Source organism: Delphinapterus leucas, chromosome 2 (assembly GCF_059928025.1).
Source record: "Delphinapterus leucas isolate spDelLeu-1000000601 "Yukka" chromosome 2, BTC_Dleu_Yukka2, whole genome shotgun sequence".
NCBI classification, from domain to species: Eukaryota; Metazoa; Chordata; class Mammalia; order Artiodactyla; family Monodontidae; genus Delphinapterus; species Delphinapterus leucas.
Genome location: NC_143130.1, coordinates 178,190,372 through 178,207,614, shown reverse-complemented (window position 1 = coordinate 178,207,614; position 17,243 = coordinate 178,190,372). Strand labels below are relative to the sequence as shown.

General features: G+C 49.2%; 1 protein-coding gene across 10 annotated transcripts in view; it reads right to left on the bottom strand.

The window, feature by feature from the left end:
- PPP2R5C (protein phosphatase 2 regulatory subunit B'gamma) overlaps positions 1-17,243 on the bottom strand; it is a 132,524-nt gene that overhangs the window by 4,238 nt on the left and 111,043 nt on the right. For 6 of the 10 annotated variants that reach the window (XM_022576063.3, XM_022576067.3, XM_089908207.1 and 3 more), the window contains 4 exons: positions 13,410-13,580; positions 11,878-12,005; positions 11,094-11,195; positions 8,887-8,959 (listed from right to left, as the gene is read on the bottom strand). In XM_022576063.3, the coding sequence (XP_022431771.1) occupies positions 8,887-8,959; positions 11,094-11,195; positions 11,878-12,005; positions 13,410-13,580 (474 nt within the window). The other 4 variants (XM_022576071.3, XM_022576072.3, XM_022576064.3 and 1 more) reach the window with 3 other exon arrangements.

Sequence of the window (17,243 nt, the reverse complement as noted above, 5' to 3'; positions counted from 1 at the left end):
AGCCTCTCTGCATAGCCATTTAAAACCAGTGTGTAAAGCAGAGAGCAATTTCACAAGCGACAAGGCGGGAAAAAAAATCAGAAAAAGGGGAGGCAGGAGAGTGGGACATCATGCAGACGGTCCCTCTAGACGAGTGACACTGGTGGAGGGATGTGTGGGCCGAGCATGCTGTTGACGGTGGGCAGACAAGAGAGACGGACACGCTGCCCCAGACGCCCCTACGGAGGTGCAAGCCGGAGAGAAACGGCCTCTGTCTGCAGCAAAATGGCAGCGCTGAAAGGCTAAATCTATACAGTAAATGGGAAAACGACATCGGGGTGGGTCATACAGAAGAGCGCACGTTTTACTACTGAATTTAGGACAGAACTCATCAAAAATCTCTTGAGGGACCAGATTTCTTTGTCTTCACCATCACAAGCTGGAATGACAGGGAAAAAAGGGAAAATACTTCATGTACATAACATTGTCAGTGATTTTCCTAAATATAAAAGCCTTAAATACACTTCTACGTACTGAGTAAGGAATACCTTCACTTCCCACCTTCCGTCTTTCTACACCTTCCTTAACTGCATGGTTGACACTGCTTTCCTCCCGACCGACTGTTAAAAATGAGAATTGTAAAACATTTTAAATGTCTCTGATATAAATGTCATTCACATGAACGTTACTAGTTTATTTTGGAGGTTCTATATAGGGTTACACAATCTTCTCAAAAGAAACCCAAATCATGGATCCGACAGGTAAATAGATAATTGAATTCCTCCACAAAATTCCAACCAAGTACATTCCATTAGCATTAGGGTCTCCTCTGCCGATTCTCCGGCAACACTGTCATTTACCTCACATGCATCCCGAGCCCACATCCGAATCATTTCAAAGAAATGCGGGATTATTTTGATATTTGGGGGAAATTCAATTGACCCATAGAAATCTACAGTAAGTCTTGAAATTGGGTCGTGTTAGTCTTCCAACTTTATTCTTTTTTCAGAGTTATTTCGGCTATTCTAGGTCCTTTGCATTTCCATATGAATTTCAGAATTAACTGGTCTATGTCTTTCAAAAAAAGAAAAGTGCCTGTTGGGATTCTGACTGGATTGCGTTAATTTTGCGGGAGAACTGACGTCTTAATAGCATGGAGTCTTCCAACCCAGGAATGTGATCTGTAGAAATCTAAAGGTTATGGGTAGGGGGATGATTTTTGTAAGAATGTCAATTACACAGAAAACTCAGTCATACGGTCTAATTTCAAAAGTCATAAAAACAAACCAGCAAACTGAAAGAGCTCTCCAAGCAATGTCTTGTCTACACGTGGTGTCTCAGAACTAATGAGGAGATGACTACAGAGGCTGCTTCCTTCATAACTCCTGCAGGGAAGGAGGGAGACACGCCCTGCTCCAAGGGCCGCTGGAAGATCGGCCACCACCGAGATACTAGAGCGGACTTTCAAAGGCAGTCTTACTCAAGATGAGAATATGCTATTTTAATTTGCGTTCCTTCATCTCCTACAGAGTAGGCCCTAAATCAGAAACCACAGGTCCATAGATTATGTAATACGTTCATTACATTTTGGGCATAGCTTATTCTTTTCCTAGCTTTAATGATCAAGTCCAAGGATGTACCTACCAAAAAGAAAAATCCTCCAACCCTAAAAATATTTAATGTGTAAAGACTGGCTTGTTAGACATCAGTTTCCTTTTCTACGTTGTACGGCCCGAGTGACCTAAAGACTAATATGTGGTCACAAACCCACGGGCAGGCTTGCTGGTAGCAGGGACCCTGATTTTGATTTCCTCTGACCGCCTTCAGTAACGAGGCCAGTGTTCACGTCTTTTAGCCCACCTGAAGCCAAAACATCAAAATGGTAATCAAAGAGGTGGCCTCAAATTCCTTTCCAAGTTTAAAAAAAAAATTAAGAAGTAGGAAAATTAACACCCCAGAGAGAGAGGGAAAGATAAGGATTTTCACGTTTTTTATTCAATCTGTTCACTGCTAAGAATATTGCGAGGAAATTATGGAATCCAACTGGATGAAGTGAAAAAACGAGTTACTGCTGTTCTTGCACTGTATGTTTCGTGTTTGCGTCCACCTGCTTTTATCTTAACCTAAGGCCAAGAACTAGCCGGGCAGGGAGGGGCGAGGACGGGCCAGTGTGGGTGCTTTACTCTGGAAGCACCAAGGGAAGGGCATCTGGCCTGGCGCTGCCTGGTCGGAAGACGATGCGGCCACATATGGAATCCCAGATTTTCTAGTAGCCACATCGAAAAAGTGAAAAGCAACCGATGAAATTTATTTTAATAATATTTTAAAAATTTAACCCAGTAGATCCAAAATACTACCATTTCACCATGTTGTCAGCAACAGAAAATTACGGAGGGGATGTTTCTAGGTCCTTTCCTCACGCTAAGCCTGGGAGCTCCCGGGTGTGTTTTGGGCTGCCGCACAGCTCAGAGCCGACGGCCACATGTCACGTGTGCCTCAGGGCCGCCGTGTTGGGCAGTGCAGTCTGCATGGTCTAGAGCCTGTGCTCTTGGTGATGCCTGATCCTGTCTGATCAGGTGGGGAATACAATTTACTTGAGTTAAAAACAAGCAGGTTAAAAAAAAACCCTCTCTGTCTGAGCTCAGAATGACACTATCATCTAGAAACCACCTGCGTTCAGTATAATTTTAGCCTAACTTGTTACTTTTCAGCATTGTAGTGCTGGATGTCTTTAGGAATTCTTAGCTCAAAGGGGATTAAAGTTTCAGAGTCAGAAAGGGCCATATCCCCAAATCCAGTTAGCACTTTATCAACTGCAAGGATTGAGAACAGGAGGTACAATCAGAGACCTACAGCAACTGCGAGGCTCCTTACACGTGGGAACTCCACCCACTACCCTCTTTAAAGCCTAAATCGCAAAGGTTCCCCATTTAGTGATAGGGGCCTTTCTTTGGATCGGTGGTGATCTAAATATGCATCTCCACAAAGTGGAAACAAAACCACTTGAGTGTGGGTATTGCATGGGGGTCCTGACAGAGCCCTGACCCTGGCACAGGCCTGCGAGGCAGCGTGACCCTGCTGTTGAGAGGATGAGGGCTCTGCCTGATGTCCTGGGGCCCGGGGGCTGGCAGTAACTGTGGAGAAGTAAGAGGGGCGCCTCTGGGCCAGAGCAGAAGTCGCAGGGGGGCAGAGGGCGCAGGGGGGGAAGACATCACCGCAAACCTTTGAGTCTTTGCTCTCGTTAACATTTGACTGCAGTGAAGAATTGGGATTATTACTGTTAAAGTAAATGAAGAAAGACATTTCAGGCACATACTTAATCCTTAAAAACTGTTTCTACTAATTTGATCTAAGATATATGGATGAAAGGTTTCCTGTAAGATTACCACCATGGAATTTTTCACTTTAGCTTATACACAGGAGGCACTGCTATCACGTCACTAAAATCACAGGCACGTCTCTTAGGAGCGCCCCCAGCTTAGCTCTGCGCACTTTTACCCGGCGAGCCTCTTCGTTCACTGTCTTTCTCAGCATCTGTGCGTCTTCCAGTAAAGCCCCATCTGTCTCCACTGCCGCCGGAAGGCTCATGGCGCTCGCCTGACTACACACTGCGCACTGCAACGCAAAGCGCGGAGTCACTCTCGGTCAGGTCAGCGCTCAGGGCTCGGCTCCAGGGCTCCTGGCCCAGGCCACCCTCCGCGGCCCCTCCTGAAGGGAGCCCACGTGCAGGGAAGTGCTCCCTGCCCGGCCTACACCTGCAGCGCCCGGGGCCCAGGCGTCGCCTCACTCCAGACTGTCCCAGCCCCTTGCTGGGCAACGCCCCGCCCTGGAGCCTCCAGCCTGCTGACTCTCCGTGTCACGGAAAGCTTCCCGCGGAAACCTCCACCTCCAGCCCCCAACCTCTGCGCACAGCCTTGCCCTCCTCTATCTGCCCCCTCGCTCCTGGTCATCTTCTCGGCATTTTCCAGACTCGCCTAAACCCCATCACCGATCACACCCTTTTACGCACAGCCTCTCTGCTCTCCTCCCAAACAACACAACCCCAATCGGTCCCACAGCTCGCACCTCACTCTGCAACCCCATGGGCGGCCCTGCGGGAGGCCCGGTACGCCCACGTGTCAGTGGGGTCCCCTTGGCTCCGCTCCTGTTCCCCACGGGGCGTCCTGGGACTCCACTTTCTTCGGGGTCTGGGCCAAGTCAGGCTCTGCTGTGAGCAGGACGGGTTTCTGACTTTGTTTCCGTGAGTGGGACGTGGGGATGAGATCACTTCGGAGGTGGCTGTGACGGCGCGAGTGAGCTAAGGCACACGGAAGGCCCTGACTGTCCTCAGCGTTTGGCGGCCACTCTCTGTGCGTCTGCCGCGAGCTGGGCGCTATTCCAAGCACAGCCTGTAAGCGTCTGCTATGATCCCACTTGGCTGACGGGAACACTGAGGTGCCTACGCTAACCGCGGGGCCCCAGGCCAGTGAAGGGGGAGCTGGGGTTCCGAGCCACAGCCTCGCACCCCTTCCCCCAGGTCCTGTGCCCGGCTCGTGCCCTCCTGGCCACAGCGAGCCCCTCTGCCTGGGCTGGGGACCCGGCACCCACCCCTACGCCCCCGCCTGGCCCACCACCTCCCTCCTGCCACGTGGGCGAGCGACCAAGAGGGCCGCTCAGCTCTCAGCAGCCCCTCCTGCCCCCGACCCCTCGGCTCACCCCCGCGGCTCTGGGCCTCGCCTCTCCGACGGGACGCCGGGCACCAGGCTGTGGGTGACCGCTCTGTGGCCACGCGGGGGCCACGGTCATCCCTGAAGCTGCCCCACCCTGCCTGTGGTGCCGGCCGCCCCCCCGCTCCTCTGTCACTGCTGGGAAGACAGTCTGTACTGTCTTCCCAGTCTGTACTCACAGTCTGTACTCACGCCCCGAGGGTCTCGCTGACCCTCGCCCGCGCCTCCCCCACCCCGATCCCCCCACCGGCCCCCGTGGCTGCCTGGCCCAGCCTCTCCACCACCCTGGGAAACGCGCCGCTTCCTCGCGGGAGCCACACCCTTGGCTCTGTTTCCTCCACCCAATGGGCACCCAGGCCCCCGCGGCGCGCTATGCCTGCCGACCCCCCGTCAGCCCCGTCCAGCAGCGGCATCTCCACGTTTCCCCAGGAGCCCCCGAGTGTCCGGAAGAGCTTCCTGAGCGCAAGCCTGCCGAGGCTACCAGCTCTGGATGACACTGTGACACCTGCACACTGTTTTGGGCATAAAATCCACGGGTCCTGACCCCTCTCCAGCTTTGTCCCTGACACAGATCACACCCACCCTCCCCCATGAGTGATGCTCCGTCTATGAGCAGCTCGGTTTCCCAGTCGCCCCTTCCCCTGCCTTGAGCCCCCTCCAGGGCGCCCAGCACTCTTGGGGGCTAAGGTCCTGGTGCCGTGGGGACGCCTCGCCGTGGCCACCCTACCCTCCAGCCTTCCTTTACGTGTCTCTAAAGGCGCGACCAGGCCTCTCGCCAGCATCGCCAGCACAACCCCCAGCGTGTGCTATCATCCGACCGCCCGGACTGGATTCTCTTTGCTTCCATCCTGGCTCCCCTCCTTGACACCTGGGGTCGTGTCTCATTCTCATTTTTGTATCCTGGGAAAGCGCATTTGGGACACGCTGCTGGCACCCATCTGCCCAGAGAGGTGGTGACCTGCTGGGAGCAGGGAGCTGGGGTCTGCACGGCGCCTTGCCCCCTGGGGCTCAGCTGGGCGGGGCAGGCAGAACAGAGACACTGCAGTGCTTGGGCGGTGGTGCGGGGATCTTCAGCTTCGGCCACACCAAGAGGACACCAGCGCTCTACACGGACCCTGCCAGCGGCCGTGCCTAGAGCCGTGCGGGCTCCGAGGCCCTGCTGGGGCTCAGGGCAAGGAAAAGTACGCACAAGGATGCTACAAAATGCATATAGGAAATCGATGTCACTAGCAGGCTCGGGGGCAGAGGATTCTCACTAGGAATAAAAACCTTCCCGAAGCTGAAGTCCTTGACAGGTGAAATAAGGAAGGCACATTTCCCCAGAGAGGCTCATCTCCCAAAGGAAAGGCAGGCAACCAGACTCTGTGCCCCGGGCCTCCTATGGCCTCGTCTTGTCATTGCAAAGGGGCAGAAACACTGAGCCAGAGCCACACTTAAAATTCACAGAAGTGCCTTGTCTTCATTTCACATGATCCCCACAAAAGGGAGACAGGAGTAAAACTGTTATATGGCCTCTTTCGGTGGACTAGGAAAAGCATATTTATGTTAGAAATCTTCACTACGTTAGAAATCTTCACTATTAAAATCTTCACTTTAAAAAAATTAAATCACATTAAACATTAAATTAAAAAATTAAATCACATTTTTTAATCACATGAAAAAATTATACCGCCACAACTGCTAAAACAGACACAACCCAAATCCTGAAGGACCACAGCTTTCCAAATCCCAACCGGCCTACACGGGGACCTGCTTTCACATCTCCAAGCAGACGAAAAGACTTAGCCTGTGAAAACACAAGGGTCAGCATCAGGAAGACTTGTAGGTACACGCCAGTGAACAGAGTGAGGGATTGGGAACCCACTTAAAATAAGGAAGCTATTAAATCATTTCTCAAAACGGCAGATTTGAGATGGGGAATCGGGCTTCAAAAACCCACCTACGTGTTTTCGTTACGGAAGTGGCACGCAAGCTGTATTACCCACAACACGATTTACTTTTTGCTGCTGTTGTAAATGGCAAGCAACGACTACAATTTAGAAAGGACTCGAGAGAGAGTGAACAGTGGGTACCAAGGCCCTCATTTCCACTTGGAGACATTAGCCCACGAAGTACTTTCCGTTTCAGACACTGCTCGGTGGACTGGAGCATGCGGACAGGACCTGCTGGGGTGTGGTCACAGACGGTTTTCACACGCAGACGCGAGCAGGACGGCGCTCAGGTCAGAGCGCCACAGCACAATGCAGGGGTGAGCGCAGGCAAAGCCCACCGCACTCAGGCTGTTGCCCGAGACATTTTAAAACAGAGCAGCCAAAGGAATAAAAATGTGATGTAAGAACACTTAGGAAAAGTTCAGAAAAAGAGAAATGAGGACAATATATATTTTAGAAGGAACATCTGTTACAGCACAGCAGTGAAACCAGGCCACCTTTGCTAATACAATCACAGCCAGCTCTTCGTTTGTAATGTAAGGCTTTATGAGATTTTCTATGAGATTATTCCTATTTTCCAGGTAAAATAAATAAAATCAGACCCTCTGATCTGTATATACTTTACATGTTTTTCAAGGGTGTTGATCTCAAGGGTGTGTGTGACGGGGTCCTTGACGACCCTGATTGGGACCCGTCTGCCCTCGGCACGGGGCCGTCTGGACAAAGCAAGACGGCCTGGGCCCCGTCGGGCAGGGTCCATCCACCCACACTGCCCCAGACGTATGCTTTTACTGTGTCTTACAACAAACGTCAGTCAGTATTTTAACCTCACGTTCAACATAAATTCTATTCTTAAAAGTACATACCCAGGGGCTTCCCTGGTGGCGCAGTGGTTGAGAGTCCGCCTGCGGATGCGGGGGACGCGGGTTCGTGCCCCGTTCCGGGAAGATCCCACATGCCGCGGAGCGGCTGGGCCCGTGAGCCATGGCCGCTGAGCCTGCGTGTCTGGAGCCTGTGCTCCGCAACCGGAGAGGCCACAACAGTGAGAGGCCCGCGTACCGCAAAAAAAAAAAAAAAAAAAGAAGTACATACCCATAGCTATCTACCTAAATTAGCTACTACACAGTTTCACATGCTATTTTCACATAAAATAGCATTTCTGTGTAAGAGCATGGAATAAAAATGGTTAGAAAAACGCCAGTTACTTGTTTCAGGTGGCATCAAGGACATACACTTAAGGATGTCATTCAATTTTCCTATGGTTTGTGTCTTGATCATAGTTTTATCAGAGGGAATACAAGTCAGTATGTTGTTATATAGGTAAAGTACATACTTTTAACTCTGTATTCATGTATCGCTTTTTATTAAACATCAGAGAGATTGAAAACCCACATAGCAACTGAGATAATAATGATTTATGCATACCTCTCACCAAAGAAAATAAATAGATAGCTTGTAATCTGGTTCACTGTATTGAACGTTTCAGGATTTTAGGGGTAGCCGAGCAGCTTTCCTCAGAAGGTAAAATCTTTTCTGGGGAGCTAAGGACAGCCCGAGAATCCTTAGTGTGGCAAATGATTTTCAGTGATAATCGGACAGGCACATAGCATCAGAAAGAACGTCTGTCGGGACAGGGCTCCAACCCCCAGCCCCCGGGGGTCAGCCCGAGGTAATGCATCGGGGGACACTGCTTCAGTGCTTGCAGTTCCAGAAGACACGTCATTGGCGCCCACCTGCCAGGGCGTGCTGGGATGGGAGAAAGGATTAGCGGCTAAGATGACGGAAGTCGGTCAACTTTTAACAAGAAAGGCTCAGCCTGCAGAAAACTCATTTTAGGAAAGAGGACATGGACTTCATACTTAATCTATTTCAAATCTAATTTCTTTTCCTTTAGAATTAATTTGATATTAAAAAGAAAGGAAAATATTGTTTGAACTACAGCATCTATGACATTTGAGAAAGCAAATTACAATCTTGGCCCAAAACAGAGCTTGTATCCTGACTTTCTTTTTACCACAGTATATTCATAAGGTTCATATCTTATTTTAAAAGCATAATAATAAAAAAAATGTCAATTCTGTGGTAAAAACCTTTGTGGGGCAAAATAAGTACTTGTACAAAGTTGAAAAGTATTTTTATTACAGATATTCTCATATACAGTGTTAGTGAAATTGATTTCCCTCCCCTCTCACGATGAATCCACACTCCTATCTCATAAAAACATTCAAGTTACACCCTAGACGTTTTCATGTTACTCTCTTTTTTAGTACCTGGGGGTTTGCTTTGGCTAGGTTTTCTATTTTAACCCACGCTTCTTCTCGTTCTTTCATTTTTAGCTTCTCTCTGAAAAATAGTAAAATGTCATTGGTGTTAGAGAAAAGAATCAAATTCAAGAGAGAAAAAAACGTTAAGGGGGAACGTGGCCAGCAACACAACACCTATTCCCCTTTGTCACTGTCTGGTATTCCACGTACGTCACAGTGGTGACCACAAGGTACATAATGGGAAAAAAAAAGAAACTGGGCTTAGAGGAAAAGAGTTAAAAATATAAATACACCAACATTTTAACATGTCTAAGAATTTAAGCTCTTAGAAACACTTGCACAAGCACATCTATGTCTCCTTCCTTCCCCTTGTTTTGTCGCTTCATCACAGGACATGTATGATTTTGGTGAGAAGCTTACATACCCATGAAAAGTGAGACCACACCTTCGTGTGAAGGAACCAGGTGAAGACGTCCTTACAGAGGCACAGCCTGTAGATCCGTACCAACAAGGCGTATGGCCTTCAGTACATTACTTACCATGGGACCAACGCTTTTTTTCTTAATCTAGTAAATGTGCTACATGATCTTTAAGGTCCCTTTCAGAAATGTGATGTTCCATGAAAGAGGATGTGCCGTTAGAAAAGCCCCGATGTTCACATATTTCACACCTGAACACTGCGTTCAGCTGAGGCAGGAATGGGCCGGGCAGCCTGAAGACTTAAAGAGCCCACAGCCGGTTCCCTGTGCCCCTTCCTGCTTCATCTGTCATTGTCCCTCACACACTATGTCTTACTCATTTGTATTTTGCTGTCTTTCTCTTTCCACACCACCCAGAATGTAAACTCCGTAAGGGCAAAGGTTTTTGTTTGTTTTATTCACTGCTGTGTTGCCAGAACCCGTAACAGGGCCTTGCACATAGGTAAACACATACTGTCTAAGGAAAGAACGTGGCACTTCGTTATATATGTACTGTAATTTGAATTACATTCATTCAAAGTGTATCTACCTCGGCTCCAAGTGACAAAGAATCAGATCTGCTCACAGTCCACACCTGACTCTGAAGACGTGATTTTGATAATTAATTATCATACTGTTACGAGCACAGCCTAGGGACAGAGTCATCTAGCCCAGCGGTCCCCAACATCTTTGGCGCCAGGGACCGGATTCGTGGAAGACAATTTTCCCATGGACTTGGGGGTCGGGGAGGGGGGATGGTTCAGCTGGGAATGTGAGCGATTGGGAGCGGTGGGGAGCGATAGGGAGCGGTGGGGAGCGATGGGGAGAGATGGGGAGTGGCAGGGAGCGGTGGGGAGTGGTGGGGAGAGATGGGGAGCGGCGGGGAGTGGTGGGGAGCGGTGGGGAGCGATGGGGAGTGGTGGGGAGCGGTGGGGAGCGGTGGGGAGAGATGGGGAGCCGCTGGGAGCGGCAGGGAGTGGTGGGGAGCGGTGGGGAGCAATGGGGAGTGGCGGAGGAAGCTCCTCTCGCCCTCTGCTCACCTCCTGCTGTGCGGCCTGGTTCCTAACCGGGGTTGGGGACCCCTGTTCTAGCCTGTCCCCGGACAGATGTGGGTTCTGCAGTCCTCACAGCATGAGAGCAGGGACCTGATTTTGTGAGGGACTCTGGCACTAGATTCCAGAGAACACCCGAATTTATGGAGATCAACAAATGAGAATAAAGCTATGCTGGATGAAGATTCCTGCTCTTTCATATAAACCTTACAGGATACAGTTCAAATTCCTGCCTGACAAATATGAAAAATTACTACACATTATTGCCTTTAAGTGTCCCCTGAGAAAAGCAAAGACCCTGAAAGTTAAATTCGTGACTATACACGCACTTTCCGCAATGATTAAACTAGTAGTGTAACGGAGAGAACAGCTAACATTTTTTTTTTTTCTTCCTGGCTGCACTGTGTGGCTTGCAGGGTCTTAGTTCTCCGACCAGGGATTGAACCTGGGGCCACTGCAGTGAAAGTGCTGAGTCCTAACCACTGGACTGCCACGGAATTCCCAGAGCATAGCTAACTTTAAACATGTCTTCTTTGAAAATAAGTTATCATAACAAAGTTTTAATTTGCTTTTCAAGTACAAAAGGGCTGATTTTGCTTTAAAGTGAAGAGTAACTTTTTAGGTCAAACTAACGGAAGAGGTTTGTTTAGGATTAAGGAAAAAAAAATCCTTGAAAGAATAACTTCTGAAAGGAGCAACTTACTTCAGTTTCTCTGCTTTAAACTGCTGGGTGCAGTCATCAAATAGTTTTTGGTTCATCTCCATGAAGAGTTTCAGCGCGTTGTATATCAAGCCATGTATCGTCCTGTAACGAAAGCTTCGTGTTGAAACTCAGAATGCTTCATCTCTTTTGATCTGTCTCCCTTCCCTCCTCCACCACAGACTATTTCCTCTCCCAACTTATCAGCCCATTTCAGTGGCCCACATTTCACAAGTACCAGTTCAGCAGAGACAATGACATGGATGACACGGCATCCATACTGACTGCTAAGGTCTCGGGAGATGACCGCTGAGTAACTCAGTCTGTTCACCCTCATCAAGTGAGAGAACAAAGGAGAGAAGCAGGGGCAGGTGTCAAGATTCCTAGTGGTGTTTAGGTTACCTGCTCTTCTCTCTGGCTCCCCAGGGTGAGTGCCAGCAGGGCTCTGGGGCCCCCGCGTGTGGGGTGGCCACTGTGCCCCTGCAGGGACCGAGCCCTGAGGTTGTGACAATCTTTAACTGTTCCGGAGGGAACTTAAGAGGCGGCCCGGAAGATGCTGCTCCCGACTCCACCCGGGATGAGATGGGGGGTGGGGAGTGAGGCAATACGCCCTACGTGGGCTCGGCACGGGGATAAGGACGTGAACGGAAGGCCAAGACACAGCCCACAAAGAGGTCAGCATCTTGTTTTTTAACTGATAGACTTGGATTCAGTCATGATTGAAGTATCAGCAAAATATGCAAAATTAAAAAATGGCCATTTCTGACGGCAGCCAGCTCTCTCTTACTTGTTCCAGTGGGTCTTTGAGTTGCGGTACAAGGATGGAAACATGATGGGCAGAATCTTTGCTGCATTGTCACTGATGAGACTCATGATGTACTCGTTATTCCAGTAATACAGCGCTCGCTCTGCCACCTGAAAGACGGAGGGCATGACTGCTGTTTGATGATCAAAGTGTTCTATTACATATGTAAATAGCAAAATGAATTATACTGGATTGGAAAATTATTATTTCTACGAATTAAAATACTCTACAGACTGTAATCCTGAAGAGCCTTCAACACAGAGGCAGATGGTTTCCTGTCTGTCAAGATCACTGTCACTCATTTTTTCATGAGTTCAATGAACATTTCTGCTAGACATGGGCTAGATGCCGAGGAGACAAGTCAAACGAGTTCATTTTACCTATCCGTCAGCCACCCACCGCCCATCTACTACGCGTCTACACCACGGGCAGTGCCGTCTGGCACTGAGGATTCTGCAGTGAACCAGGTGAGGCAGAAATCCTTGCTTTCGTGGAGCTTACGTTCTATGGGGGTAAACAAACGATGGGCGAATTGTCTGACTTACTAGAAGTGTTAAGTCATGTGGCGAACAGCAGCAGGGGACGGGAGGGAGTGCTGGCGTGTGTGCGGAAACGTGGCTTCCGCTTAAAATGGGTGGTGGCGGAGCCTGTCCCTGCAGAGGCACTTGAGGGAGGGGATGTGAGATGACAGCAGGGAGGGCAGCAAGGGAACACGGGAGGGGCGGAGGCCACCGAGGCGGCCAGTTCTGAAACCGCCGGCAACGCAGACATGGATGTCACCTGGGGCTGTGCGGACACGTCTCCCCTCTCCCGCTGGGCTGTCGACTCCCTGGTGACTGTGAGGTTTTGCTCCTATTGTGCCTAGATTTCTACCCTGTTCACGATGAGTTCACAACAAACACCGTCTCAACGATACAAAAGGATGGGGTCCCCAATATGTTAAAAGGAGGCAGACAGGCTGGAAAAGCCACTGGGGATGATGACCTTTGAAAGGGGCTTGGAAGGTGTGAGGAGGAAATCAGGAAAAGTGGGAAGTGGCATGACCGAGGCACCTCTCACACAGGAGTGTGGAAGGTACAAAAATCAGAACCATTACTGCTTTTTAAAGGGTAAAGGGACACAAACTCGTATATGTCAGAAATGAAGAGCTTATGGAGGGAGGGAACGCAAAGCTAAACAGTTTTATCTTCTCCGTGAGCATCGATCACTCAAGTTGTGGAGAATAAGGTTGTGTGCGTTTGGGAACCCAGTGAACAGAGAGCCAGAGGTCGTTTACAGAGAAGCTGTCTTTAATTACTCTTATGGAGAAACACGTTTTCAGTGACAAGGGGGGACGAGGTGCTAGAGTGTATTTTGTAGAGCTGAAGCCTCAGGATCTTACTCTGAATTCACTGAAGCAAAAGCTTGAATATTACCTTCAAATTACCCGAGAAGCAAAACATGACCAGCTACACACCGCGACCTACCGGCTCCAAAGGGAAGTGACACGAGCCCACCGTCTCCGGGCCGCATACCTGAAAGTGGGGACTGGAGACACACTTGGCTAACTGCCGGAAGAGAGGCTCCATGATCTTCACAAACTCTGATGGTTCAATGACGTCTAGGATCTCTTCTAGTTCATTTAGGAACATGACTTCTTTTGGGCTGTGAGTCTTTGGCCAGTACTTGAGAAGTGCCATCACCACCTACGGAATAGACAACACACAGTGTGACGCCCTCTGTTTCTTCAGTAAGGTGTCCCCTCTGCAAAGCCACAAGATGAGGTGGTGCTTTTTTCCTTGTAGAAGGAACAGTGATTCAGTAAATCAGAATGTACGTTTTTTATAATTAGAGAGGTAGGTCTAATTTTATATACTTCAGAATCACAGTTTTAATTTATGTGAACCACTCTGATTAACTACCATCTCAGTAAGAGTCAGATCCTTAAAAAAAAAAAAAAAAAAAAAAAGAGGCAGGTAGGAGAGTTCAGAGAGAACAAGACCAGTGAAGAAACACAGAGCATGTGAATTCATATATATATAGCTTAGTGTGGAGACATATACACAGAGGCGCAATCGGTTTCTCTCTCAAATTAACTGACTGTTCATATATATTTGTACACAAACATACATACATAGTGTGTGTGCACAGTGTTTTCAGTCATGCTAAAACACATCGGAAAGAGAGATGTCAAGCACTGATGTTAGCAAGCCCCCTGTGTGTGGCCACGGGCTGGTGCCCACCCCTCGGTGCCCCACAGCCCTCATCAAAGTCTGGGGGCACGAAGACCCTCGCCCTGGGGCTGCTGAGAAGACTTTATTACTAGACCCACGCAAGTGCCTGAGAAGTTGCTGGCCGCAGCGAATGGGCGGCAGCCTGGCCTTGGCTGGGGCCCCACCCAGAGCAAGCCGCTCCCTGCGAGGCACGTCCAGTCGGGCGGCGGCAGCCTCCCGGTTGGTGAGTGCTGGGCACTGTGTTCCCTGCCCACCAGACAGGCAGCTTCTGCCGGGCAACCGTTCTGTTACCGTGTTCCTGCAGTTCCCAAATTTCCTACCAGTAAAGGTTCTTCACCCCAAATGTCAGATTTGGGGTGCAGATTAACGACACCCCTGAGAGTTTAGCTGCCTAAAACAGTACAGTGATCCAAAACACTGACGTTCGCATATGTAGAGCACGTCCACGTACTTGCACACCTGACTGTGCAACTGCAACCTGCTACTTAAAGCAGTTGTTTAGCCTTATCACAGCGATTTCTGGACCCGTCATCCCGGCCCCCGGCCTCAGGACTGCTGTGAACATCACTGCAAATGCTCACGCTTTCGGATTGGTGGTGGTTTCCATTCACTAGTCATTTCTGGCTCTGCAGATCATGCCAGCTGTGCTCACAGGCCAGCCTGTGAGTCCTCACCGCGGTTAAAAACAAGGGGCTTTTCAACAACATTCATTTAGGAATGATTCTATTTGATGCTTTTGACCTTCAGGCTCCTGGATAATCTTTTATATTTTTATACTTTATAAAACTCCAAAATTTACTTTAAAAGTGCTCCCAGTTTTGAAGTCTGACGTAAAAATTTATGACACAACTGTCTTTAAAGAGAGATTATTGGACTTCACTGGTGGCGCAGTGGTTAAGAATCCGCCTGCCAAAGCAGGGGACACGGGTTCGAGCCCTGGTCCGGGAAGATCCCACATGCCGCGGAGCAGCTAAGCCCGTGCGCCACAGCTACTGAGCCTGCGCTCTAGAGCCCGCGAGCCACAACTACTGAGCCCGCGCGCTGCAACTACTGAAGTCCACGCGCCTAGAGCCTGTGCTCTGCAACGAGAAGCCACCGCCACGAGAAGCCTGCGCACCGCAACGCAGAGTAGCCTCCGCTCAGCGTGACTAGAGAAAGCCCACGAGCAGCAACAAAGACCCAACGCAGCCAAAAAATAAATTAATTAAAAAAAATAGAGATTATTTTTTAAAATGCATCATTTAATGATTTTCCTATTTTTTGCTCAAAACCATTTACCAGATGTTTGGGTACCTACTATACTCTGTGTATTGGCATCACTTTTAAGAACACAGCAGATGCAAATCATGTCACAAATCCACCGTTCCTTGTCATTTGGCAAATGGAATTTTATTAGGAGAAATACATTAAGCTGTGAACTACAGGACACAATTGATTTAGCTGTTCGATGTCTCTGGAAAAGGTATTATTTCTGGAATCAGAGGTATATGCTGGACTTACTTTTCACACTATTTGGAATGACGTATGACCAATACCCAACGTTTCAGCTGCTTCCGAGGGTGCCTGCGTTTTGCAGAGTGGGAGTCCGCTCGGGGAATGCTACTCTGAGCCAACAATGGCTGCTTGCTGCTGGGCGCACTTCAGGATTGAGCTTTCCTGGGGAAACCCAATGGGCGGCCTGCTGCCGGGGCGGGGGGGAGGGGGTGGCTAGGGAAGGCAGGCGAGCCTGGCGTCCCAAGGAGCCCCTCTCCTGTCCTGCAACACCAGGGAAAAAGGCCACAGAGTAAAACTCAATCAGCCTCAAGAGACAGGTGGGTGGAAAAGTGTTCGGCCTGCCCAGAAAGCCCTTGGGCACTGTACAAAGTTTACAAATAAAAATATTAGTTACAGGTTACAGACAGGAGCAACAAACGTCTTTTAAACGGATCAGACTTTAAAAATTCCTGAGCCTGGACACACACAGACTTCGGGGTGCCACAGGTGCAGGACCATGAGACGCACACGTATGCCGACTGCCCTTCCCAGCACCTTCACGAGAGTTTACACCTTCATCTAATTACCTATGTGCTTTCGACGCTGAAGTAAGACAAAATGGGCTTTGTGTTGTCATAATACACGAAGTTTCAAAGGAAGGAATTTACTGAGGCGAGGCTCTGAGCATTTTTAATGTGCAGAAAATTCATCTGCCTTCTGTAATCCAGAGTGCAATTATGTTACCTCTGCTGCAGGAGATCAAGAGATGAAGTGGTTCTGGGTGGAAATATTGGGGACTGGGCGTAGGGGGCTTGAGGTAGCCTTGTGCTCGTGCCGAGTCAGAGTTTTCTATCTACCATTTAAGATGGAAGGACCCCACCGAAGCCAGCACATCGTCTCCTGCCTTCTTGCAGCCAAGTGCAGTTAAAAGCCCTCACTCCTGTGAAGCTGTATTAGCGTTATTAGTGGGAATTTATAAACTTTATCAGTTTTCACATTACTTTCAGGTGGAAGACAGTAGAGGGTGGGATGCGCACGCTGAGTCTTGCTGGAGCAGGATTAGGACCAGGCTCTGACAGATGGGGCCGGGGGACCGGGACCTGCAGGGAGTGGGCTCGGGGTGGGGGGACCCTTAGGCCGTGAGAAATGTGGGGTAACATTCGGTGAATTCTTTAGCCACTAGAGAGTATGAGAAACATGCACCAAGAAAAATCATCGCAGAAAACTGCACACTCTTTCTCTCCTTATTTTTGAAGAAGGAAAAGGGCAGGGTATGTGTTAGGATTTCTTCACATGGTACTTTAGTTTGGAGAAGACCATCAAACACAGATAGGAATAAGGATGTGTCACCAATGAAGAAAAATATTAAAGAGGGCTTTTTAAATTATCAGTGCCATCTCATTTTTCTTTCCCTATCTGAACATGTCTTCAGTTTAGCAGGAGGATAAAATAACACATCCTCACCCTAAGTTGGAGTAAATACTTTGTGTGATACTGAAGTCTGAAAAGATTTGGTACATTTTCTTGGGGGCTTCCAGAATGTTGGACAGAGTTGAGGCAGAGGCGCGAGGAGACCCCAGGGATGGGGTACAGGGATGGGTCACTCTGAAAGGGGCTGCAGAGCAGGGCAGCCTCCGTCACCTCCACAGGCAGCATCTGAGG